General features: G+C 44.2%; 1 protein-coding gene across 10 annotated transcripts in view; it reads left to right on the top strand.

The window, feature by feature from the left end:
* Positions 1-26476, top strand: part of Fryl (FRY like transcription coactivator) — a 233405-nt gene that overhangs the window by 171511 nt on the left and 35418 nt on the right. For 6 of the 10 annotated variants that reach the window (XM_076938636.1, XM_076938637.1, XM_076938629.1 and 3 more), the window contains 19 exons: positions 374-534; positions 1138-1248; positions 2574-2728; positions 3008-3107; positions 4100-4268; positions 6274-6533; positions 6867-7007; positions 8587-8755; positions 11437-11521; positions 12178-12290; positions 13415-13565; positions 14249-14352; positions 15884-16069; positions 17559-17763; positions 18836-18957; positions 19945-20135; positions 21677-21771; positions 23160-23767; positions 24145-24242. In XM_076938636.1, coding sequence (XP_076794751.1) covers positions 374-534; positions 1138-1248; positions 2574-2728; positions 3008-3107; positions 4100-4268; positions 6274-6533; positions 6867-7007; positions 8587-8755; positions 11437-11521; positions 12178-12290; positions 13415-13565; positions 14249-14352; positions 15884-16069; positions 17559-17763; positions 18836-18957; positions 19945-20135; positions 21677-21771; positions 23160-23767; positions 24145-24242 — 3224 coding nt within the window. The remainder of the gene's footprint in view (positions 1-373; positions 535-1137; positions 1249-2573; positions 2729-3007; positions 3108-4099; positions 4269-6273; positions 6534-6866; positions 7008-8586; positions 8756-11436; positions 11522-12177; positions 12291-13414; positions 13566-14248; positions 14353-15883; positions 16070-17558; positions 17764-18835; positions 18958-19944; positions 20136-21676; positions 21772-23159; positions 23768-24144; positions 24243-26476) is intronic. The other 4 variants (XM_076938632.1, XM_076938638.1, XM_076938630.1 and 1 more) reach the window with 3 other exon arrangements.

Raw genomic sequence — 26476 nt, 5'->3', positions numbered from 1 at the left:
CTGCTTTGCTCTCATGTCAAAATGTATGATGTGTGGTTCCTTTTACAAAAGCAACTTTTTTTTTACTGGGAAAAAAAAATTACCAAATTTGAAACAGTGCTTTACTAGTCAAAAGCCCTTGTTTAGCAATGAATCCAGCCCCTGTGGTAATGTCATCTTAGAGCCCGTCAGACAGCCAGAAAGAGGCCGGTCCTGACTTGAGCTCCCTCCTAGACTCCTTACAGCATCCTGCCTGGAGGCTTTAGGTGTATTCAGATGCAACTTCCTCTTTCTGTCCTGTGGCCTTCCGGTTTTTAGTAGCAGACAAGTTGGCGTGCACATCAGGATGAAAGGAACCAGAAGTCACTCTGTCTACCTGTGCTCATATTTACAGTGCACCAGAGAAGAAGTATTTTTCCTCAGCAAAGCCTTCGTCATAGTCTGTTCATGCTGTTCAGCCACTGGGCGGGGCCCTTCAGCATCATGTTTACGCCCTTGGACAGATACAGTGACAGGAATATGCAAATCAACCGACATCAATACTGTGCATTAAAGGTATGGCCTTAGATCCCTGTTTCCTTCTTACTATGTTAAGAGAAGAGTTTATTTCTGTCTCTCGCTATGTGATACCGCGTACGGAAAAGGATTCCTTCTGAGCACCGAGTATTAGGGCGTAAGTTTGTCTGGTACACAGGTAGCTTTGTTTAGATACCTTAAATCCAATGCAAAGGAGTCCCAAAAATCTCTAAGATTTTTATTGTTGTATTCTTAAAGAATTAAGGATTCCCACTAAGATATCCGTTTTGTTCATAATTAAGTGTCCTTTCTTTCTGTTGGTCTTCTTGTCTTTAAAGTGCATAGTTAATTCGGTGTGATGATAAACTGCTTGACTTTTAAAAGTCACTGCTAGGCTAGAGGTATAGCTTACTAGCAGAATGCTTGCCTGGCATGTATATAAGCCCGAGGTTTTATACCTAAAACCACAAAAAAAGAGACCACTATTATATATCTATATACTGTTACATATTTATATTTCACATGATACTTTCATATTATGGCGAGATACACATGAGTGAAAATGCCTCGCCTCTTCTCATTAAGCAGAGACCTTTGACCTCTTAAGTGTTTTAAATGTAATTCTGATATTATCATTTGAAGGCTATGTCTGCTGTACTGTGTTGTGGCCCTGTTGCAGATAATGTGGGACTGTCATCAGATGGCTATTTGTACAAATGGCTGGATAACATTTTGGACTCTCTGGATAAAAAGGTAATCCTAACTGTCCCTTTGATGTTTTATAATAAATTACCATTGCATTGTGGTAATTTGTGGACCTCTGAAATAAGACTTCCTTAAAATAGGATAGAATTATGTGTATAAAAAAAACATAAGGGTGGTGGAGATGGCTCAGTGATTGAAGTACCCAACGTCATATCCCTAGCACCTGGGTCAATGCCAAGCTGATGTGTAATCCCAAATACTCAGAAAACATCTGGGCTTGCCAGAGCAAGCTGACTGGCTGGACTCACATTACTGGTGACCTCTGGGTGCAGTTGAGAGATGATGCCACAACTGAATATGCATATGCATGGCCATAGGCTTTTCTCCCTGCATCCAAGTTTCCAAGCAGTAACATGGAAGCTTATTATTTATTAACAGTGCTTATGGCCTTAAGCTGGGGCTTGTTCCTACTAGCTGTAATTTATTTAACCCATTTAAACTGTTCTGTGTCTGCCATATGGTTGGTTACCTCCTCTCCGTTTCACACCTAAGACTTCCTCAGAGCCCAGGTGGCAAACCTTCTGCACCTGACTATTTACCAGAGTTCCTGTCTCTCTAGCAGAACTGCCAACTCCTTTCTTCCTGCCTTTTGCTAATAGGCCATCAGATTTTTATTGACAGATAATGCTTCCACACAGTACACAAGAGATTATCCATAGACATATGACATGAAATTAAATAAGATATACATCTAAGAAAGTTGGAATTCTTATTACTCATGTGAATAATTTCATTTACCCTTACATAGGGCAGGATTAATATGGTGCGGGATGTATTTTGTAGTAGGATTCAGTCTAAATAACTATTAAAGTAGAGTGCACTGTGTGCCCTTTGCTGGCTTTTATATCTGTGTTTGACAAACTCTTTTCAGTTAGTTGTTCTCGTAATCTTCCCTGCCCTCCCTCTCCCTGACCCCATGCCTGCGCTGTTACACAGTATACACACCCGCTTCACAGTATAAATCGTGACTTATCTTCCCCACAATGAAGTTATTTCAAATACTAATAAGACTTGATAAGAGTCATTGAGGGGGGTACCATTCATTTTTCTAAAACACATAAGTACTGTTCACATTCATCAGCTGCCTTCAGGCTCTCTGTTGGAAGAGAGAAATTCAAAAAGGCTTGGAGGAAAAAAAAACATACCTCTCCGATTCTCCACCCCCACCTCACCCTTGTTGTGAGTAGACTGGGAATTGGCTGAAATAAAGGAGACTGATGGTGGATGTTGTGGTGGTCTGCAGTGTCGATACGCTCTATCAGACATCAGACGTCCTGCCCTCTGACCCCTCCTGGTGTTCCCACCCTCCCCAGGTTCACCAGTTGGGCTGTGAAGCTGTCACCTTGCTGCTGGAGCTCAACCCTGACCAGAGCAGCCTGATGTACTGGGCTGTGGACCGATGCTACACTGGCTCCCGGCGGGTCGCAGCCGGCTGCTTCAGAGCCATCGCCAACGTGTTTCAGAACAGGTATCCAGTCCACACGCTGCTGCTCACAGTCCACTGGCAGTCGTTCGTCTGTTTTCAAGAAACAGTCTTTCAGAAATGTTAAGAAACCTGTCTCTCTCTCTCCTTGAACGCTAATGACATTTAGCCAATAAAGGCTAATGATCCCCCTGTAGTTTTAAAAACAGGGCAGCCACCAGTCTTAGAAGCGGCTTGCAGCCTTGCCCTTTGTCTGCCGTGTCCATTAGCTGGTGTGAACACTTCCAAACCTTGCCCTTCCTAACATGTGACCTTTGTCCTCAGGGATTATCAGTGTGACACCGTGATGCTCCTCAATCTGATACTGTTTAAAGCAGCTGACTCTTCTAGAAGTATCTATGAGGTTGCTATGCAACTCTTACAGGTTTGTGTACAAACGCTGATTAAAATCTTACGTTACTCGGGGTTTGATGAAATGATGTTCTTACCATTAAAGCACAGTAATATTGATAGTAGAATACCAAGTTCTGACTGTCAGTAAAACTACAATCCAAAGACAGCATAGCTATTTAAATCTTTAAATAATACAAACTATTCAGAACTGCCCTATAGAGGATCATATTAGTACATGTGAGTGTATTTTGATATTTACAAGGATTCACTAATTAGGGCTGATGTATGGGCAAGATAATTTCTCTATGACAGATGAGAATAGAGTGGTTTGGGTTTTTTTGTTTTGAGTTAATTGTTCTCATAGTCTCGTTTTAACGCTCTATGATATTCCTACAGCTTTTCTTAGATTATCATTATTATCCAGTGTTTAACTAATTGATAAGGCAAGACGCATTGTTGTTTTTGTTTTCTAGCGAGGCCTTAAAGTGGGGTTGGCATGAATGCTGATGTTTCTAAGGGCTCTAGAGTAGTACAGATGCAGCAAAACCAACTAAAGAATTACACCCAACTCAGCCCTCTTTGTAATGAAGAAAATTAGCAAGCACTCGTTCTTCATGTACTATAAGTCGAGGACAGTTCTAGTTTACAGTGTGTCTAGCAATTAGCTTGAGCTGTCTCACAGGCTTTTCCCATTTGCACACATTTTGTGCAGTTATATTTTTAGCTGGGAAGGTGATTAACTTTTTCAAGTCATTGCACAGTAAGTTACTAAACCTCTATCAGACTGTACCAGGAACTCACATCGTTGGTGTTAGAGACACGGAATGCAAATTCTTCCATGTGGTGGTCATCTTCTACAGATATTTCAAGCACTAGAAATTAACATAGTAACATAATGACTATATAGATTTTAAACTAGAATACTGTATAGGGGAGTTTCTTGTTTTTTAAATTAGAGCTGAACCTTAGAGGATCAAAAAAAAAAAAAAAATAACTGAAGTTGATGAAATTGCCTTCCTGTAGATCCTGGAACCGAAGATGTTTCGCTATGCTCACAAACTGGAGGTTCAGAGAACGGATGGAGTCCTTAGCCAGCTGTCCCCGCTGCCACATCTGTATTCCGTTTCTTATTACCAGTTGTCTGAGGAACTAGCCAGGGCATATCCAGAGCTCACTCTTGCCATATTCTCAGGTTGCCCAATGAAATGCTTTCTGTTTCTCTTGCAATTACCTTTAACCTTGTGTGTGTGTGTGTGTGTGTGTGTGTGTGTGTGTGTGTGTGCATACAAATGTGTGCTTGAATAGTACATGCATGAGGAAGCCTTAGATTGATAGATAGAGTCTTTTCCTCAGTCACTGTCCACCATATTTGTTTAGATAGGGCTTCACTGATTTCACTAGACAGGGTGGCCTCTTGTCGCTACCTCCTCAACTTCAGGACTAAAGACTTGACCAACTCCTTACCTGTGTTTGGGATCCACACTCGCACCCTGATGTTTGCATGGCAAGCATTTTACTGACCGAGCTTCCTTCTGGCTCTAAAAGATGATTCTTAGAAAATTCCAAGCATCAGAAATGTGAGGTTGTATCAAAATGTGTCTGACAGAGAAGGGTTTTCTTTAGTAAGGGCTCAAACTCATCTATCCTGCTTTTAAATCTTCCAATGTCATGGTCTTGCTTTTGAGAAGAAAGAAAAAGGGCATCATGTACAGTTTAGGGGTTTCGGTTTTGTCTTGTTTTAAACAAAGTAAACCTTGAATGTTGTCAGCTCCCTGGCTCCTCTGTCACAGCCAGCCTGGCACTTCGCCACAGTGCCTTTTTTGGGTACCCAGTCACACACACCTTCCACAGTCAAATCCACAGTGCACTGGATTGTGTTCTCAGCCCTCTCTACAGGAGGCCTTTACCTCTTCGAGTGTCAGGTTTCTGTCTGAAACTCAGCGTATACCTTCTGGCTCTAGCTGCTCTCTGACTTCTAGTTCAGGCCCGTGGCTGTTCACAGCTGTAGATGTTAACTCTCCTCCGTAGCTCTCCGTTCTACTCTGTCTTGGCTTCCAGGCACTCATTATTTCCTGGCTTTCCCATTTCCCATTTCCCTCCATGGGTTACTTCTTTTCTGTCACCCTCTGTTCGTGTTGATGTTCCGACACTTCAACCGGGGATGACTTCGTCTCCCTGAAGGAGCCAGACCCCGACATGGCCCCAGTTCCCACACACTTGAGTTGGGATCTCTTCATTCAATTTCTTCCAAAGTGTCAGAGTTTGCTTTTTATGCCAAAACTGTACAGTTTGTATGTGAACTACACAGGTACTCCATATTTGTCTTTGTCTGAAGACTTTATTCATGCTGTCATCTTGCTCGTTTCAGAGGCTCAGTTCAGTGGTGTTAAATGTAGAATAATAGATCTCTAGAACCCTTTGATCTTGCAGAATCGAGACCAGCCCTTAAATAGCATTTCCCCATTTTCCTGCCCTTTGTTTCCTCTACCGGCTACCTTGTGTTTTATTTGACTGCCGTGGATAAGCAGAATCGTATGGTATTTTATGTGTGTGGCTAGGTTATTTTGCTCAGCACAGTGTCGTCTGGATTCCTCCATATAGTGTGGGTTTTGGTTTTTTTTTTTTTTTTTTTTTTTTTTTGCATCTTTTCTGGCTGCATAGTATTCTAGAGTCTGTGCATCACAGTTTGCTGTCCCATTCTTTTGTCTGTCAGCCATGTCTGTTGCTTCTATGCTGTGATGACTACAAATGTACAAGTATTGCTCTGGGTCTCTGTTTTGAATTGTTTTAGATGTACACTCAATAGCTGGACCGGTTGCATGGTAGAGTAATTCTCTAGCTTTTTAAGGAGTCACCATGCTGATTTCCATACATGTATTCCTCATCTTATAGTCTTACCGAGAGCTGGAAACATTTATTTAACCGCCAACTGCATTGTGTGTGTGTGTGTGTGTGTGTATAAAAACAAATTAAGCATGACTGGTCGGGGTGGCACACAACTGCATTCCCAGTACTTGGGAAAGTGAAGTTCAAAGCTAGCCTGAGCTACATAGAGAGCAACTGTGTGAAAAGATAAAAGAAAGAGATGCTTTGTGTTAGCTGGGCTTTTATCATCGGGAAGTGATTGACATGTCCTCCTGTTGGCCCAGAAGCATGTGGGATGACGTTGGGTCTCCCCTTTGATATGCTTGAACCAGAGATCAGCCAGCGGATCCAGACGGCTCACCCCGCCGGGCGGCAGGCCATGCTTCATTATCTACTGCCCTGGATGAACAACATCGAGCTGGTCGATCTCAAACCTCTGCCCTCAGGAAGGCGGCAGGAGGAAGATGAAGATGACTCCCTGAAAGACAGAGAGCTCATGGTGACCAGCAGGCGCTGGCTAAGAGGAGAAGGCTGGGGGTCCCCACAGGCCACTGCCATGGTGTTGAACAATCTCATGTACATGACAGCAAAGGTATAGGGGTTTGTGTTCATCATGACTGCACAGTTTGGGGGTTGGGAAGAGGGACCACGGTTAGAAACTGATGCTGAGACTGTCCTGGGACAGACAAAACCTGCAGTATAAACTCCATTCTTCCTTTAATTCAAGCCAGAGATGGCAGGTGATGCTAGTGCTTAAATTCCCTGGGGGCTGGGGGTCAGGGGGGACCACGACAGTCATCCCTCTAATGTTTGGAAGGGATGAAACTTTCCTAGCGTGAAATTTTCCTAGCGCTTCGTGGGATGACAAGTTTGGTTTTTACTAAGCAGGCATCCCTGAAGTGTCTCTCATGTGTGCTGTTTTCAGTACGGCGACGAGCTAGCCTGGTCGGAGGTGGAGAACGTGTGGACCACCCTTGCAGACGGCTGGCCAAAGAACCTGAAAATTATCTTGCACTTTTTGATCAGCATCTGCGGGGTGAATAGTGAACCAAGCCTCTTGCCTTATGTATGTATTCACATCTATTTCCCCCCTTTAAGTGTACACATTTACCGAATTACCTGTCAGGGTATGGATTGATGGCCCCACAGAGGCAACTGAGAGTGGGGTGAGGACAGCCAGGAACTTAGTGTGGACTTAGCCATTGATTCACTCTCTGACTGCCATTGTGTGTTGTCCCAGGTACTCTGCACATAGGGGCATTCCACTTGAAGGGTAACACAGGATTTATTCTCTGAAATGACACCTAGAGTGATCACCAGCTTAATATGTGCAGCTGTGATAAGGGCTACAAAGGAAGGCTATGCTGAGAAGAATTATCTGAGAAACCCCAGATAAAGGCTGGGGTTTGAGAGGAGGTGGTGGTGCTGTAGAATCTACCAACTGAGGTTTCGTCGGCTGCAGCTGCCACTTTGATAAGAGAGTACAGGGCCAGTGTCTTCTGGAAGGGAGGGAAAGTTTGGGGGAAAGATGAAAAAGGAAGGGACATTTGATGCCCTTTCCTGCCATTAAATCTATTAAATTAAATCCATATATCCAGTTGAGACTGGAGAGACGGCTCAGTGGTTAAGAGCATGTTTGCTCTTCAAAAGGCCCTAGGTTCGGTTCCCAACACCCACATGGTGGCTCACAACTGTCTGTAACTCCACTTCCAGGGAGTGTAATGTGCTCTTGCCTCTACAGCACTGGGCACACACACAGTACACAGGCATGCTTGCAGGCAGCACACCCATACATGTGAAGTGAAAAATAAAATTGATATGAAAAAATTATCCATCCACGTTAGCAGCGAGGGCCGAGGTGTATGTCCAGATGTGCACGCAGCATCTGCAGCTCCCCAAAGCATGCCCTGCAGAAAGCCAGCTCTTCAGGAGGTTGTCATGGAAGTTCTTACAGACCTTCCCATAAACAGAGTGTGGGGTGGCGTAGGTGACATAAGTGACGGACAAACAGATGGACAGATGGATGGACAGCACACTCTGGCCCAGGAGGTGGAGCCACTCCGGCTACTTCCTTGCTGTTACCGTATAAAGCCACTGTTAGGCTCGGGGGTGGGGGTGGGGGTGGGAGAGTTGGGTGAGAACGAAAGAGAGATGTTTGGCACGAGGGCTGGATGAAGTAGCAATCAGAGGACACCCCACCCTGATGGCAGCCCAAAGCTTTCTCCACTAACCAAGAAGCTTTTCCAGAAAGTTCCTCTCCCTTCCCTGCCATTCTCTTGTACAAAGACCTTAACTTTGATTTAAAAAAAAAAAAAAATCTGTTTCAATGGGGACTGGAGAGATGGTTCAGCCACTAAGAGCGCTTGTTCTTGCCAAGGACCAGTTCAATTCCCAGCACCTCCATGTAGCATACAACCAACCCTAACTCCAATTCCAAGGGACCCGATGCACTCTTCTGGCCTCCTCACGGTGCATTGCGTGAATGTCATCTAAAGCATGCACACACACACACACACACACACACACACACACACACACACACACACACGTGAAAACAACCACATCTTTAAAACATCTGCCTCTCCTGACGAAGCCATGAGATGAAAAGCTTCCTTCTTTTCTCCTGAACACTTTCTCTTGTGCAGGTGAAGAAAGTCATCGTTTATCTGGGTAGAGACAAAACCATGCAGCTGCTGGAAGAGCTGGTGAACGAGCTGCAGCTCACAGACCCCGTCAGCTCGGGCGTCACGCACATGGATAACCCACCCTACTACCGCATCACCTCCAGCTGTAAAATCCCCTCAGTCACCTCAGGTGAGTCCCGCCCACTGCTCCAATGGGAAGTGACGCTTCACCTACATGCTCTCATTCGCAGGGGTTCTTGTCTTTAAATCCCATCACCAATGCAGCAAAATCAAATCGTGGGCATGTATGGTGATTGATCTGAAACTTGGTCAGTCTTCTATAAGCAAAGAAATTTAACAAAGTCATGATTCTTCTATTACAGAGAAGATGGTGGTTTTGTACTTTTTCAGGGATGGGGTAGAAGTTCCTAAACAGTGAATTTTTTTTTTTTCATTCTGTTCTTTGTTTTGTTGCATATGTTTTTAATGGATAGAGTCACCTTATTTAATTCAGAAAAATGCTAACTTGCTGGAAGTACTCATGCGACCCCTTGCTGTAATTATTCGGATCTGTATTGTGCGTTGTAGACAGTCAGGTGAATGCAGGTACCATTGGCTATGAATAGACATAGTCTGATGTTTTTATGAAGTGTAGAATGATGCAGTGGTTTGTGAATGGTTCAGTATGGAGTCACCGAGGCAAGCTAGCATACCTTCAAGCCCTCAGCAGCGATTTGAGTGGAAGCAGTTGTACTCTGCGTGACGAGTAAGGAGTCAGAAGAGCTAAGCCAGTGGGTCTCACCCTTCCTGATGCTGTGACACTTTAGGACAGTTCCCAATGTGCTAGCAACGCCCCAACCACAAAGTTATTTTTGTTGCTACCACATAACTGTAATTTTGCTACCGTTATGAATCATTTGGGAAATAGCTGATAGGCGACCCTGGGGGGTTGTGCCCCACAGAGTGAGAACCACTGGCCTAGATGGTTGTTGGTGAAGATGATGTAAAACTTGGTCGCCCAGTATATATTATATGTTCTCATTATTGTGTCAATACCAGCTGCATCATTGAAAATATTTTCATTTCTGTTTTTTATGGTCTTATTTTTCTCTGTATATTCTTTTGCCTTTTACTGTTTGGTCCAACTTTCCACTGAAACTCTCTCTTCATATCTAGCTGTCTCACATATGCAAGCAAGTGCTTAATCCCAGGATGCTTGCTGGTTTTCTTAACATCCCACTAGTCACATTTCATGGTTGAACTTTGTTTTCCTGTATCTGATAACTTACGAAGTCACCATGTCTTTTCTATGGCTGCACATTCTGACTTTGTGCTAAGACTATCCTTGGAGCCTTGTGTCTAGGTCTGCCTTTAGAGGAGTGCAGCGCCCAGTGTTTTGTAAGCTCTGTGAGCATAGAAGAGCAGTGTCAGCACCCTTTGTCGGGTGGCAGTCTCCCTGATGTCTGTCTCAGTATGCGAGGCCTCTTCCCTCGGATGGGTCACACCTTCCAGAAAGAATTCTGCTGATCAGCTCCCAAGAGAAAGGATATGGACATCTGTGGATTGCCTGTATCCAGACATGGTCTCCTGAAGCCTAACAGGCCACTAGCTACAATGGCCACAGGGCAGGGGGTGCCATTCTAAAACTTAGAATGAGCCATCTCATTTCTCCCCACTGTCATCCAGAAGTGTTCCTTTCTTAGCTCTGTTTGGTGTGTCCTAGGCAAGAAGTACTTTCATATACTCTCAGGAGGGAAGACTTCTGCTGGTGGTGGGAAGATACAGCCACCAGCTACAAATGTGCTGGGGTTATGTTTTGGAGAATGACTACTTTTAAAATAGATTTCTCAGACAGTTCTGTTTTTAGCACTGTTTCTATGGAAGCCTCTTCATTTCTCCCATTACCTGTCTTAATAGCAGTTATTTCTTACTCATTTATTTGCTTTTTTTGCATTGTATTTCTAAATTTATTGCATAGTAGGGGCACTTGCATGCCATCCTGTGCATGCAAAGATCAGAAGACAGCTTACAGGAATCAGTTCTCTCCTTCCACTTAATGTAGGTCTCTGGAGTCAAACTCAGGTCGTCAGGCTTGGTAGCAAGTACTTCTCCCCACTGGGCCATCCTTTCTGCACCTACCATGTCTTAGTTAGGGTTTCCATTGCTGTGAGGAGACACCATGACCAAGGCAACTCTTATAAAGGACAATTTTTAACTGGGGTCGACTTACAGGTTCAGCGGTTCCGTCCATTATTATCATGACTAGAAGAATGGCAGCAGGCAGGCAGACATGATGCTGGAGGAGCCCAGAGTTCATCATGGTATTAAGACAGCCAGGAGAAGACTTATCTTCTACACGTAGCCAGGAAGGGGGGTCTCTTCCATACTGGGCAGAGCCGGAGCACTAGGAGCTCTCAAAGCCCGCTTACACGGTGACACACCCACTCCAACAAAGCCACTCCTCCTAATAGTGCCACTTCCCAAGGCCAAGCAAATTCAAACCATCACATGCCATCACCTTTTATTTTCTCAGAGTCAAAAATTTGGCAGTTGTGGGGCTGGAGAGATGGCTCAGTGTTTCAGAGCACTGACTGTTTTTCCAGAGGTCCCGGATTCGATTCCTAGCACCCACATGGCAGTTCACAACTGTCTATAACTTCAGTTTCAAGGAATCTGACACCCTCACACTGACATACACGCAAGCAAAACACCAATACACATAAAGTAAGAAGACTAAATCATTTAAAAATTGTGTAATAAAAGGACATGACGGTCATGAGGATCGCCACGTTGCTTTTGTGTCAGAGGCGCATTGATCAAAACGTTTATTGCTCTGTTAAGCTGACAGGTACTCTTTCTCTCTGATGACAGGAACTACTTCTAGTAGCAATACAATGGTAGCTCCCACAGACGGCAACCCCGACAGCAAGGCCCTAAAGGAGAATTTTGAAGAGAGGTGAGTACCTCTGTCCCAGAGCACGTGGTAGTTTCTTCCTGCTAAGGCTCTAGCAAAGCAGACATTTCCATGCTTGACCGTTGTCACATGGGCTCCTAGGCATCCTCTGCTCTTTGCTAAGCTCTGGTGATAAAGAGCAAACTGTGCTAAGTCACTGTGTGCAGAGATGTTTCTAAATGAGTGTTTATTCTCTGTCTGTCTGTCTATCCATAGCTCTCACCACAATCCCTATATGATGGGATGCATAGAAAGAAATGATTGAGAGCTTCAGCTTTAGAATTATAAGGTAGAAATTGCTGTGGGCCTATTTTGTATAAAGTGTGCTTCTTTTACACAAAAGGAGCTGAAGAGATGGCCTGATGCACAAACCACTTGACACACAAGTATGAGGATTAGAGGAGAGATTCTCAGAACCCCTATAAAAGCCAAGCAGTCATGGCAGCCAACCAGTAACCCCAGAACTCAGGAAAAGGAGGTGGAAAAGAAATCCCTAAGACGAGCCACATAGGCAAGGCAGCCAAGGTCAGCCTCCGGTCTCCACACACATGTGTACACATACAAACACGCATACCAAGACTAAGATAAAGTGAACGAGAAACCAGAAATGCCACTTCCCTGTGATCTGTGCCTGACTCCCACGTTGGTCCTCCCCACAGCTATGTGCACCTGGACATCTACAGTGGACTGAACAGTCATTTAAACCGGCAGCATCACAGACTGGAGTCTCGATACAGTAGCAGCTCCGGAGGGTCTTACGAAGAGGAAAAAAGTAACCAGTTCTCAGTGCTCCTTAAATCTTACTATTTCGATGACATGTGTTGTTCACCTTGTTAATGAATTTGTTCTTCCAAGGAATTGTTTTAAAACACTTTAAAATTGTGTTTAATTGCCAGTACCTCTAATGTGATCTGAGGTGTCTTGATTTTAGGGAATGAGTTTATTAAGCAATGGGAAGTTGGGAGATTTTTGTTTCAGGTGCAGATTCCCTTCAAAAAGCATATAGAATCGTTTCTCAAGAAGTGTCCGAGAGCTGGGTGGTGGTGGTGCACACCTTTAATCCGAGCACACAGAAGGCAGAGGCAGATGGATTTCCACATTCAAGGCCAACCTGGACTACTGAGTTAGATCCAGGACAGCCAGGGCGACACAGAAACCCTGTCTTTAAAAAAAAAAAAAAAAAAAAAAAAAAAGCGTTAGAGAAAAGACACATCGTATGCTGTCTATCTGTTGTTCTTTAAACACATTTACTTACCTTAATGATCCATATTTTGGTGAAAAGTTTTCTCTTCTACTGCCAAAGTGGTCAGTCCTATCCAAGAAGCACTGCCATATGAAGGAAGGGTAGAGGTGAAACATTGTAACTAGATCCGGACTTTGGAGGATCTGGTTCAGTCCTCTCATTTTGTGCATCATGGAACTGAGGTCCAGAGAGGTTAAGTGACTTATCCACGTCACACAGAATTCCTATTTCCGGGTGTCATTTGTTCTGCGCCCTGCAGCCCAGTGTGATAGAGCAGATTTCTTCCAGAGATGGGTTTGTTTCAGCCACGTCTCAGGAAATTTAGAGCTAAATAACTTGCCAGAAGATCATTGTCTCAAGGCAGCTTTATTTATGAGATGGTCTCCTGGTCTGGCCTTCAACCGGGGAGATGTGGGACATGTCAGTGTAGTTTTGCTTGAGGATGGAACCTCAATCAATAAATTAGTCTCTCAATCTCTTCTTCCCCCACATTTATAACCTTTGTGCCTCGGTCTCCCTAGAAAATGTGTATCAAGATAGTGTGAAATTGTCTGGATCCCTTCCCAATGCTGTGGATAGTGGGGTGTCTTACTAGAGCTTGCTTACGGCAGACATTAGATGGTGCAGAAAATGAGATGGTTTTATCTTGATAGGTGACTCAATGCCACTTTATTCTAATTGGCGCCTGAAAGTGATGGAGCATAACCAAGGAGAGCCACTGCCCTTCCCGCCAGCTGGAGGCTGCTGGTCACCACTGGTGGATTACGTGCCTGAAACAGCATCTCCTGGATTGCCTCTTCACAGGTGGACTAGAGCGTCATTCCTATTTCATAATGAGCCACGAGGCAGCTGAACCCCTTCAGCTTCCTAGACACTGTCTGACACAGCACAGCGTAGACACCACACCAAAATTAGACCTGTCCATTGAGACGTTAAAAGATCCAAAACTGTTCTGAGTGCACAAAGTTAACATTACTGAGTCTGAATCTCCTGCTGCCCTTCTGGGTGTCTGGCATAGTTACTTGACCTTTCTACGACCCAGTTACCACATCTGAGAAAAGAAAAAGTGACTTCTTTGAGGTCCACACTGGTTTTGTTGTGGTTTTGTTTTGTTTGTTTTGGAATTCAATTAACCTGAATTCTAGTGAGTGAAACCACAGGAAAGCAATTACTACGTATTTCAGAATGTATCAATGAACCAAACAGGTACTGAACACCTACTGGGGCAAGTGCTGTTTGTGGTATGGTAGGTCTGAAGAGTCAAGATAAGGAAATACAGCCCTTGACTCCAAGAAGCTCCGAGCCCTGTGCTTTGTGCGAAGGCTATCATTGTGACTGTTTTCTTCTGCTGCATTCGTTTTTTCCTCTTTTTCCCCTCTAGAAAAGTGTGTTTCCATAGAATACTCAAGTCTTAAAGGAATTTGTACAGTTTTTCTCTAGGTCACTTCCACTCTTGTAAGCAGCTAACCGTGTCCTTTTTGTCACAGGTGTAACATAGCCGTGATCCTGCTGACAGATCTGATCATTGACCACAGCGTGAAGGTGGAGTGGGGAAGTTACCTCCACCTTCTTCTTCACGCAATTTTTCTAGGTAACAAGTTCTGATCCCTCCACTTTGTGTTCCCAGGACCATTTTAAGGTGGTTAGATCAGTGGCTCTCAACCTGCAGGATGCAGCCCCTTTTGGGGGTCGGGAGTGGGGTCCAACGACCCTTTCCTAGGGGTTGCATGTCAGATATCCTGCACATCAGATATTTATGTTGTGACTTATAGCAAAATTATATTATGTCGTAATGAAATAACGTTTTGGTTGGGGTCCCCACAGCATGAGGAACTATATTAAAGGTGGCAGCTTTGGAAGGTTGAGGACCATTCTAGATGCTACTGTTTCTTGTGTTTTAGTATTGCTTCCATGAGACTTCACGTCCTCTCTCTCCAGTGGGGAGTTACTCTTGGCCTGACCAAGACACCACAGGCGTGCCTATTGCCTTTCACCAGGGAACAGCCCCAAGGCCGTGTGCACGCCCAGCAACCACGTACCTCTCAGCCACCCCTCCAGCTCCTATCACCTCAAGTCTTACGCCTGGCTCCTCGTACCCTCCTTCCCCCCCACACAAACACCTATGCATTCTACCGCGGGGCAGGAGCAAGAGCAGATGTGTTGCTGTAACCAAGTAACATTAGTTTACCTCAGAGATTACCTTTCAGTGTGAATGAAGAATGTAATGCATTCTGAGTGTGTAAAGTGTCTGACCTCTGTAGAGTCTGATGGCAGCTGAGTGCCTGTGTCCTTGGTGGCAGCCATGGACTCTTCCATCTGTAACGGCTCTGTGCTTTGAACATTGGCTTCTGATGAAGTTGTCCTACTGTGACCACAGACAGACAGCTTTTGCCCGACCTAGTTCTCGTGGGACATAGACATTTACTTTGTCTTACAAGCCAGGCAAAATAAGATTGCCTGCTTTCTTAAAAGAATTAATAGGTATCTGACATTACATAGCAGAGTCATAATTTAAGAGGTTGTGAAGTTTTTGGCATGAGACAAATTTAAATTTAGCGTCAGAGGCAGGCAGATCGCTGTGAGTTCCAGGCGAGCCAGGTTACATAGTGAGACCCTGTTTCCAAAAGACGAAAAACAAAACAAACAAAAAATAGTTACCCCAATTCTCCCTAGGTATACAGTGGGCAGAAGGACTTTATAACTGTGTGTGGAAACTTAGGGACCAATTTAGAACTAATCTGCATAAAACATACTATTCCATGACATCTCTTATATACAGTGAGCACTTGTATTTGTGGGTTCTGGATGCCTGGGCTGAACCCACCACAGCTTGCACACTCCTGTGTGTGCCCTGGGTTTGAACTCAACATACACAGACTGTTTTCCTTGTCTCTCTCTCACTGATCCCAAAAGAGAACTGTAACCATTCCTGAGGTAGTATCTCCATTCTATTCTCAGTAATGCAGATTTGATTTGGAGTTTCAGGAGGGCGTGGCGTTCTCATGTTACACCATTGCATGTCAGGAGCCTGCGTGCTGCCAGTGGGCCCATTCCATCATGTGAGTTCTGTGGCAAGCACACTGCCCTCCTAGCTGACGATGCTCTTGTCCTATCCTCTCCAGGGTTTGACCACTGCCACCCTGAGGTGTATGAACACTGCAAGCGCCTGCTTCTGCACTTACTAATAGTGATGGGACCCAACAGTAACATCCGGACTGTTGCCTCTGTCCTTCTCAGGAACAAGGAATTCAATGAGCCCAGGGTGTTGACAGTCAAGCAAACTGCACACTCAGATTACACGTTCACAGGTACTGACTTGGAAGCCAAGGGTCCTAAGGCAGAAACATGCCTTCAGCTTGGAATCCTGCGGTAGTGAAAAGTCAACCAAGGAAAGGTTGAAACGTGTAAACACTCCAGATGCAGTTGTATCATTTTAAGTAGCATCTGAATCACTTATAACCAGCCAAAGAATGCATTAAAACGAGTAGTCAAGTCTCTTAGTTCTAAGGCTCTCCAGCAAACAGACTTTAGGTTGGGAATGTTTAAGGTGAAGAAGAAACAAAAAGCACTTAATGTGAGACTTAGGTGGTGACAATGATTTCATTGTGTTCTGTGTCTGTGTTAAATTCTGTTTTCTTGATACTACAGTCCACTCACTATTATTATCATTATTATTATTATTCCACTCTTTACAGTTTACAAAATAATGAGGTTTTTTTTTTTTTAGCAATCAAAGTACATTTGCCTTTTTAGATAAAAAGTAGATACTCACACGTCAGACACAATGCTGATAAGATTTTTAAAACTTGCTAAAGTGGTGGCGCACACCTTTAATCCCAGCACTTGAGAGTCAGAGGCAGGCGGATTTCTGAGTTGGAGGCCAGAAGAAACCCTGTCTCAAAAACCAAAAAAAAAAAAAAAAAAAAAAAAAAAAAAAAAAAAAAAAAAACCAACAACAACAAAAAACTGGCTAAAAGACAGATCAAGGACTAGGTCCCCGTATGATAAAGAAAAAAGAATAAAAACAAATTGCTCACAAATTGGCCTTAGCCTTAGCCTACACATACTCATATACACACACACTCACATACACACACTCACACTCATATCACGCACACACACTCATGTACACACACCACACTCACACACACTTTCTCACACACACATACACACACCTACCTACCTGCATGTACACTTGCACTGCCCCCCCAACATACACAAAATTAAGCTAAAAAGCGTATTTTTAGAAGTTTTTAAAAGCAAAAATATAATGAACCTTCCTGGTTTTGTATGAAAGCAATTTCACTCAAAATCCCAGAGCTTGTCACTTTCTAAATATCCTTTTGCTACTTTGTATGACTTTAACCTTTTTATTGTTAAATAGTGTTTATTCAACAATTGGCTTGATATAAATATTAAAAAGAAACTAAAACAGATTCTTAAAAGTAAAATGGAGCCAAAACTACAGATTTTTTTTTTCCATATAAAGTTCACATTACAAAGGTGAACAAACACCCAAATTGCTAGGACTTTGCTGCTCTTCGTGGTCTCCTGCAGGGGGCAGCAGAGGACCGCTCAGTAAGGGCAGCTAAGCTTTACTAATGAGCTGCAAACAGCATCTACCCTCAAAACACCGCTGTAGCTGCGCCTGTGGAGATGGGGAAGGTGAATCCTGCCCACAACCTGCCCACGCCCTCACGTATCCCGTGCCATCCATGAGTAGCAATGAGCAGTGCAGTTTTGTACTGTGTCCTGTAGTCCTGGTGTGTGTGTTGACGGTTGACTTTCTCTTTTCAGCAGGCATTAACGATTTTACACCCGATTACCAGCCGTCCCCTATGACCGACTCAGGGCTTAGCTCCAGTTCTACCTCCTCTAGTATCAGCTTAGGAAACAACAGCGCTGCCATTTCACAGCTCCACGCCACCTTCCTCGGCGAGGTGGACCTCTCAGTGGAGCAGGACGGAAAAGTCAAAACCCTCATGGAGTTCATTACCTCAAGGTAACCAGGCGGCTCTCGCCATCCCAGCATCCTTTGTGCCAAGCTAGCCTCACTTCCATCAAATAGGTTTAGATTTTTCTAAAACTCTTTGCTTTGAAACACACAAGTTTATATTGTATGTATAAATACCATATATATATATATGACTTTTGCGTGTATTTATATGTGTGTGTATATGTGTATATATGACTAAATGCCCAGAGACAACACTATTATCTAAAGTCATAACAGTCTAATTAACCAACCAGCAGATAATTTGTTGTTGCCTGCTGCATGCCATAATAGATAAATAGATGGAAAAGGGGTTAGAGCCAAAACGCGGGACTTCGAGAAACCAGGGTGCATCTGGCAGTGGTAAGGAGGTCCTGACTACCGTCAGACCCAGAAAAGTGATTTCTACACAGTGCCAGAAAGCCTGGGAAACCAGGCTCATGGTTATAAATTACATTAAAAAAATAATAATAAAGTGTTGGCTAGAAAGTTGGCTCCGCAGTTCCGAGCACTCATTGTGACAGAGGATGGACATAGGTTTTGCTCTCAGCGTCCACACGGTGGCTCACAGCCCTCTGCTAACTCCAGTCCCTGGAGATCTGACTTCCTCTTCGGACCTCAAAGGGCCACAGGGATGGCATGTCTTGCATAGATACACATGCATGTGCAACACACATACAATAATAACCATTCTTTATGGGTTTTGCCTGTGTGTATGTCCCTCTGATATCTACCCAGAAACTGGGAGGTTAGTTTTTGTGAATGACCAAGTCATAAAATTATGAAATATAATTAGGAAAAAATGACATTGAAGGGAAATACACGGAAATCCTAAATTTTTAAATTTCCCTTTTCTGTGAGCAGTCAGGCTTGGCTGTCCCTGAGCTCCATTCCTGTGTTCCTCCACTTGCTATAGGCCCTGCCTGGTCCACGTGCTTAAGTAACAGGAGTAGGCTGTGACCCATGATCTGACGCGTCCAGCCACTGTCCCTCCTATGTATGTCAAAGCGAAGTAGCCACAGGTAAGGGCAAGCGGTTGATGCCAACTCCAGGCAAATGAATGTCACTGTCCTGTTTTCAGAAAACGAGGGCCGCTTTGGAACCATGAGGATGTTTCTTCCAAGAACCCCAGCATCAAGAGTGCTGACCAGCTCACCACGTTCCTGAAGCATGTGGTCTCTGTCTTTAAGCAGTCAAATGCAGGTACTGTCGTTTATGAATGCACTAAGCAACACTTGATCTCAATCCAATGTCGGTATGGCTGAATTTCCAATGATGCCCAGTAGAAGGTTGATAACTAATACTATGTACACATTTTTAGAAAGATTTTTCTTGTTTAGTACACGAATGATAACAGATGTATTGGTAAAGAAAAAAATTACTAGTTAAAAATAAGGTTTCTACTTGTGACATAATAGTCACATGGCTGATAGTTGTAAAAGTGTATAATACAATTAAGAGTTACGAAAAATAACATTAAAGCGGTGGTTTTCAGGCTTTCTGATGCTGCAACCCTTTAATATAGTTGCTCATGTTGTGGTGACTTCAGCCATAAAATTGTTTTTCATTGCTACTTCAGAACTGTAGTTTTGCTACTATTATGACTCATAATGGAAATACCTGACGTATAAGATATGTAATACGCGACCCCCAGAGTGATCATGACTTACAAGTTGAGAATCGCCGCCTCAAAGGGAAGTATACAGAAATTATACATTTAAAGATCCTTTCTATTTAAGTAAAGTTTTCTGCAATTCAAAATTTAACACATTCTGACAGTCTTTGTAAAAGCATTCCATGCTAACATGACACTTGCCTTCTAGGCATGGCACTCTGCTTCTCCTTACCTTTGGCAGTGCCTAGAGTCATTTTTGTCATCATTGTAGGGTTGGCAAAGTAAGTAGGATGTTACTAAGTCCCATTCAATACCTAGGACGTCCCTCTTTACAGTAAACTACCTGTCCCCAACAGTCAGCATTGCCGAGGGTGAGCCATCCTGGTCCCCAGGATTTCTTCCCTGAAGATCAGAACAAAGATTTTTCTCCAATGCACATACACTATAATCATACATAATTAAACTATGGTCCGCCTGGCCAGGTAGAGTGCAGGGCACTGGTGGTAAAATGATTAGCCTCTGGTTACAACTCTCCGAGTCGTACACAAGCACCCATGGTCTCCTTGTCTTCTCAGAAGGAATACACTTGGAGCGTCATCTCAGCGAGGTTGCCCTACAGACGGCCCTTTCATGTTCTTCTCGACACTATGCTGGGAGATCCTTCCAGATTTTCAGGGCACTGAAGCAGCCCCTGTCTGCAAACACACTCTCTGATGTCCTCTCCAGGCTCGTGGAGACTGTCGGGGACCCAGGGGAGGATGCACAGGTAAGGTGCTTGCTACCTCCTTTTGGGAAGTTATCAGCTGCTCCTAGGAGTGAAGGGTTCACCCCGTAGCCAGATCTACACACCAGCCATGTAATCACTGAGCCAGTAAGCAGCAGGCAGAGCAGCAGGAAGCAGAGTGACGTCTCCTGCTGACTCTCTACATCCTAATTTATGCCTGTGATAGAACGTTTTCAACACACACATCTGCACACTACCTAGATCTCACTCCAGACTCACCCCAAGGCAGGAGTGTTTTTGGTTTGTTTGGTTGTTTTTTTTTTTTTTTGGTTTTTCAAGACAGGGTTTCTCTGGTGAGTTCCTGGCTGTCCTGGAACTCACTCTGTAGACCAGGTTGGCCTCGAACTCAGAAATCCGCCTGCCTCTGCCTCCCAAGTGCTGGGATTAAAGGCGTGCGCCACCACTGCCCGGCTGGCAGGAGTGTTAAAATGTTAAATTTCAGTGGGAAGAGAAATGGAGAGTTTCATTTTTGAAGATAAGTAAAACATCACACTGGAGAACTCAGGTTTGTACCATCGAGTGGGTGGATTGATTTTAGACATTGGATCTTCAGTGACAAAGTCTTGGCATTCTGGAAATTGTAGAAAGAATGGTTTAATCTACCAACAACAACCCACACGGTCTTCCTTAATAGTAAATGCCTTGAAGTACTAAGGTATTGATTTTAAGAGCCATGGTGAAGGGCGATACACTCACACACACACACACACACACACACACACACTCACACACACACACACACACACTCACACACACACACTCACACACACACACACACACACAGGATTATCTAAGTGGTGATCTTTAAGGTGATGTTGAAGTGAGCCAGGTCCTGTGAATATGGGGTTGAGAACATTTCAGGGAGAAAAACAGGAGTCAGAAGCACAAAGGCCCCGTGGCAAGGACAATAGGTCTTCTTTGAGGAACTAGCAAATATTGAGAGGCAGGGGCCTGACACAACCAGTCCAGAAGGCGGAAGTCCTTGTAGACTCTACAGCGCACTAAAGGAAAGCCTTTAGGATTTGAGAAGAGAAAAAGAAGTATGTGTGATATGATTGGCTTTATTATTTGGGGGGAGTGGCCTCTCAGAGCTCTCTAGGTGGCTTCCCTGTAGAGGTTGAGGGGATAGGTAGCATCAACGGTTCAACGGGAGGCTGTTGAAAGTCCAGGCTGAAGCAGGAGGTTCCATTCAAAGAGACTGACTACAGGAGGTGTGGGAAAGAAGTCAGATTTAGGCTATATTTTAAAGTGATATTTTTCAAGACTTGATGACAGATGTGGTGTAGAGACGGAAATAAACAGAGATAGTGCCTAAGACTTCTGGCCTGAGCAATTTGTGGCAATCAACCCGTGCCATTAGCCTGATGAGCGCTCAACAGTCAGTAAAATCACGTTGCTCAGGAGGTTAATTATTTTGCCACACAAATGTGAGGTCGGTTCTATTTTTAAATCTTCCCAGGAAGTCCATTGCTATTAAAAAAAAAAAAACCTGTAATTAATGAAAATCTATTCTTTGCCCCCAGGGATTTGTGATTGAACTGCTTCTCACCTTGGAATCTGCAATTGATACCTTGGCTGAAACCATGAAGCATTATGACCTGCTATCTGCCCTCTCTCAGTAAGAGCTTGCAACCACGCAACCCTGAACGCAGGGCCCCGGTGTCTAAACATGTGACTATGGTGGCAGTGGTCATGTCTAATATCAGTAGTGTGGGTAACATCCCAAGAGTTCAGGTAGTGGGCTGCAGATGGAGGCCAACCTGCAGCACCAGGGAAGCCTTTGGGTTTGATCCCTACCACCGAATAAACCTACACTGAATATGGTGTAGTGGCCCCTGGACATCCCTTGGAAGTTGGGGAAAGGTGGGGCAGAAATGGAAGGTTATCTGTGACTGCATAGTGTGCTCAAAGCCAGCCTAGGATACACAAGACCCTGTGTAAAAGAAAAAGCAAAGACAGGGGAGGAGAGATCAGATGGGCTGAAGAGATGACTCAGCATTAACTCAGGTAGAAACTGAGTTCAGTTTCCCACCCCTTATCCACCCCACAACTCCAGCTCCAAAAGGTCTGACACCCTCTGCTGCCATTCGAAGCCATCCACAGATACATGTGCATACATTTTTCTAAATATATATATTTTAAAAAGCATGGAATGCTACAAGTGAGAACTGCCCTCGGTGAGGACTTCCAGAAAGTTCTGGAGCTGATCTTGCCAGTGCTCTCTTCCAGTTCCTAGTTGGGGACTTTTTACTGTCTAAGTAGGATCCACCAGCAAGCCCCATTGATGTCACTCACAGCAGGGTGCAGGGTGGTCCCTCAGGACAGCTGCCTTCCCCAGAGCCCCTCACTTCCCACCCTGTGGATCTCTGGCAGCTAATCCCTGAAGCCTGTGTCAAAAGTTACCTCCTCCCTAATCATTTCCACTCCCCTTGCTAATTATTTTATCTTTGGGATTCCTAATTTTCCTTTATATCTCACTGATAGCAATGAGAAGGGTACAAGTCTGTCTTTCCCTCCTTACTCTCTTCCATAGGTTTTATTCACCGTCCCTACCTTTTTGCATACTGTTGAGACACATATAAAAGTAATTAATTTTAATCAGTTGGCCATGCTGAAGAAGTCAAAAATCTTTATGCCTGGGTCCCATAGAAAGAATGTGGGACTGGGAGATGTGAGCATTGTCTAGTTGGGTAGCCGTGATGCAGACGGTGCCTGCTTTAGATGTAACTTGTATCTCTGTTCAGGGCTGAGCTAGTGACTACTCTAGTAGTAAAAACCCCTCCTGAGCTCAGAAGACACAGCCCTAGCGGAAGATATCTTGTCGCACTTGTTGAGGCAAAACTGAAATCACGTGAAACAAAGTCAGATAAAAACATTACTTTTCAGTTTTTCAAGAATAAATCTAATGTAGCAAAGGTGACTCCTATCATTCCTTTCTTCTTTCTTTTGCTCTATCATTGATCTATCCTTCTATCTATCCATCTCTTTTCTTTCCTGTGCTTTTAGAACCTCATACCCTGATCCTGTGATGGGAAACAAGTATGCAGCTAACAGAAAAAGCACTGGTCAGCTCAACCTAAGCACAAGCCCCATTAACAGCAGCAGTCATTTGGGATGCAACGGTGACACAAGAAGTAACTCTTTGAGGTTAAGTCTAGTTGGTGACCGCAGAGGCGATCGGAGGCGGAGTAACACACTGGACATAACGGATGGACGGATAAACCATGGCGGTAGCTTGGCAAGGACTCGAAGCCTGTCCTCGCTGAGAGAGAAAGGAGTGTATGACACGCAGCCCCCGACAGAGCCGAGCAACCTGATGGCCACCATCTTTTGGATAGCAGCATCTCTGTTGGAATCCGATTATGAATATGAATACCTCCTGGCCCTCAGGCTGCTCAGCAAACTGCTCACCCACTTGCCTCTGGATAAGTCAGAGAGTCGGGAGAAGATTGAGACCGTACAGAGCAAGTTGAAATGGAGTAACTTTCCAGGCCTTCAGCAGCTCTTTCTTAAGGGCTTTACCTCAGTGTCTACCCAAGAGATGACCGTGCACCTCCTCAGTCAGCTCATTTCCGTCTCCAAACACACACTGGTGGATCCGTCCCAATTGTCAGGTGATGTTACTATAGTCTCTCCCGACATTAATATCATTAATATGGTTACCTGTAAGGGTATGTGGTGGGGGTTTGGAGAATGAACCCAGTTTTCTGCCAATGCTAAGCAGACACACAGCCATTGAACTCCATCCTCAGCCTAAAATTTTACTTTATTGTAGCTGGAATGTAGACCAATCATTCATTTCAAAGTTGCTGATTTCTGTGCCCCCCTCCCCCCCAAACATGTTAGATCAGTTATCTGGTAAAAATGTATAGGATCAGATATTGCATAAAAGTGAAAATGGTTTCTGTAGGCAGTTTAAATATGACTTTAACTTTCCAAATATTGTGCAATAAAGTTGGTTCTTGTTTTTTGTTTTTCCCCTACCCGATAGGTTTTCCTCTTAACATCCTTTGCTTACTGCCTCACCTAATCCAGCATTTTGACAGTCCAACCCCGTTTTGCAAAGAGACAGCTAGTCGGATAGCGAAGGTAAGCGAGCTTGATGCTGAGAGGCCGGGCTGCAGGCGCTGTCCTGGCCTGCAGGGCCTCTCGCTGCTCCTTTCTGAATTTTGCCTCTAATGTTTATTCTGTCCATCATAAGGAGCTGCACCAAAGCTGGTGAATAAAAAATATCAAATTCCAGTGACCCTCCTGAGTCTTGAGTCTTTTTCTGCTCCTTTTCCTACTTTTCTTCTCTACTACTCTGTTTCTCTTTCATTCATTTCTTGACTGGCAAAGCCGGATCAGGTCCTGGGATGGGTGCTAGGGACACCATGAGAGAGGTAGATAGAGCTGCCATCCTCGTGAGCCAAAGCCATGGAAGCTGAAGCCAGCCTAGAGTCTGGTGAGGCTCCAGGCGGTGGGGGCAGACCCTCTAGGGGCACAGACAGCAGAGATCTCTCTGCAGGAGGTCCTGTCTAGGCTTATCCTGAAGATCAAATAAGAACCACTGAAGTGAAATTCCTGAGTGAGAAGCTATGAGGGGACCAAGAACTGAAGGTTTCTGGGCAGAGGAAGTTGCATGTGCAGGAAGCCTGGGGGTGGGGGTGGGGGTGCTCATCTGTTAAGGGCCCCTGCTGTTCTTGCAGAAGACCTGAGCTCAGTTCCCAGCCCCCACACACATATAACATGCAGGCGCACACAAACTAAAAAGGACTATTAAAGGAGAAAACCACCTGTGCAGAGTCCCGTAAAAGACAAGCCATAGTATATTTTGAGTTTCTTAAAATCCTTTCTACTTTTTTCTTTTTAACACTTTCTTTTGTCTTTTCGCTCTTATTTTTCCTTCCCACCACACAGTTCTGAAAGCAGTAGTATAGCTATTTTTATATCATCTGTTAAGGTGTTGAAAACGTATGTCTCCTAATTTCGGAAAATATGATTTTGACATTTTATACTTTTAATAATTTCCTGTCTGAACAGCTCTTTAAAGATAAGATTCCTGTTTATACATGTACGTATATGTGTGAGTTGGCCGTTGTCCCTTGGGAGAAATGTTCAAACTTAGACAATTACAAACAAAAGTTACATTTAAAAATAATACGCGGCCGGGCAGTGGTGGCGCACGCCTTTAATCCCAGCACTTGGGAGGCAGAGGCAGGCGGATTTCTGAGTTCAAGGCCAGCCTGGTCTACCGAGTGAGTTCCAGGACAGCCAAGGCTACACAGAGAAACCCTGTCTTGAAAAACCAAAAAATAATAATAATAATAATAATAATAATAATAATAATAATATGTGCTTGCTATAAAAGACACAGGCCAGGAGGAGTCAGTGGCAGGCAGCACAACTGCAAACCAGAGCCCCAGGAGGAAATGCCAGAAACGTCCCACAGAGAGGAAACTGCCTTTTCTTGAAGAGCTTTTTACAGTTTTCCTAATCGGCGATTCAGTACAATAAAGGGAAGAGGCCAGCAGGTACAGCCCAGTGAAGGGAGCCTCCCGCTGTCGGTCAGCTGCCACGCTAAGCAGCAACAAAACACGCCAACAGTAATGAAAGTAAACCTTGCCAAGTAATACAGAGGAAACACGGAGAGCTAGGCAAGGTGGCTCGAGCCTGTGAAGGAAGGATCACCACAAGTGAAGGGCACCCTGGTCCCCCACGGGGGTTGTAGGACAGCCAAAGGGTGTAGTGAGACCCTGCCTTAAAAACAAACCAGAAAAGATAAAGGGTGTATTAATAAAATATGACATTGAGTCCCTCCCTACTTGAATTTCTAAATCTATTATAGTTTATTAAATACGAAGAGATTCTTAAACAGCTGATTGTAGATTGCTCAGCTTGACATGGTTAATGGAAACTTAATTTCTTAAACACAGTACACCAGAAAAGGTGGCTCGTGTCCATGATCTCAGTGCTCTAGAGGCTGAGGAGGAATTTTGTGGGGAGTTTGAGGCCAGCTGGGATATATGGTAAGTTCTAAGCCAGCCCTGGCTATAGAATGAGACCCTGTCTCAAAAAATAAAAGAATGTTTAAAAATCCAAAATCCTGAGCTGGCAAGATGGCTCAGTGGGAAAAGGCCCTTGTCCCCAACCCGTGCAATCCAAGTTCTATCCCCACATGTTGGGTAGAAGGAGAAAACCAACCCCTGCAAGGCGGCCTTGACTTCCACACACATGCATACACGCATAGTCAATAAAGAAATGTAATGAAATCAAAAGAGAATTGAATATGGTAGTAGAAAAATGTGGCACAAAGATTCTTATTCTTGATTTCTTTAATAAGT

This window comes from Arvicanthis niloticus, chromosome 7, assembly GCF_011762505.2.
Source record: "Arvicanthis niloticus isolate mArvNil1 chromosome 7, mArvNil1.pat.X, whole genome shotgun sequence".
NCBI classification, from domain to species: Eukaryota; Metazoa; Chordata; class Mammalia; order Rodentia; family Muridae; genus Arvicanthis; species Arvicanthis niloticus.
This window is presented reverse-complemented; position numbering and strand designations above follow the sequence as displayed.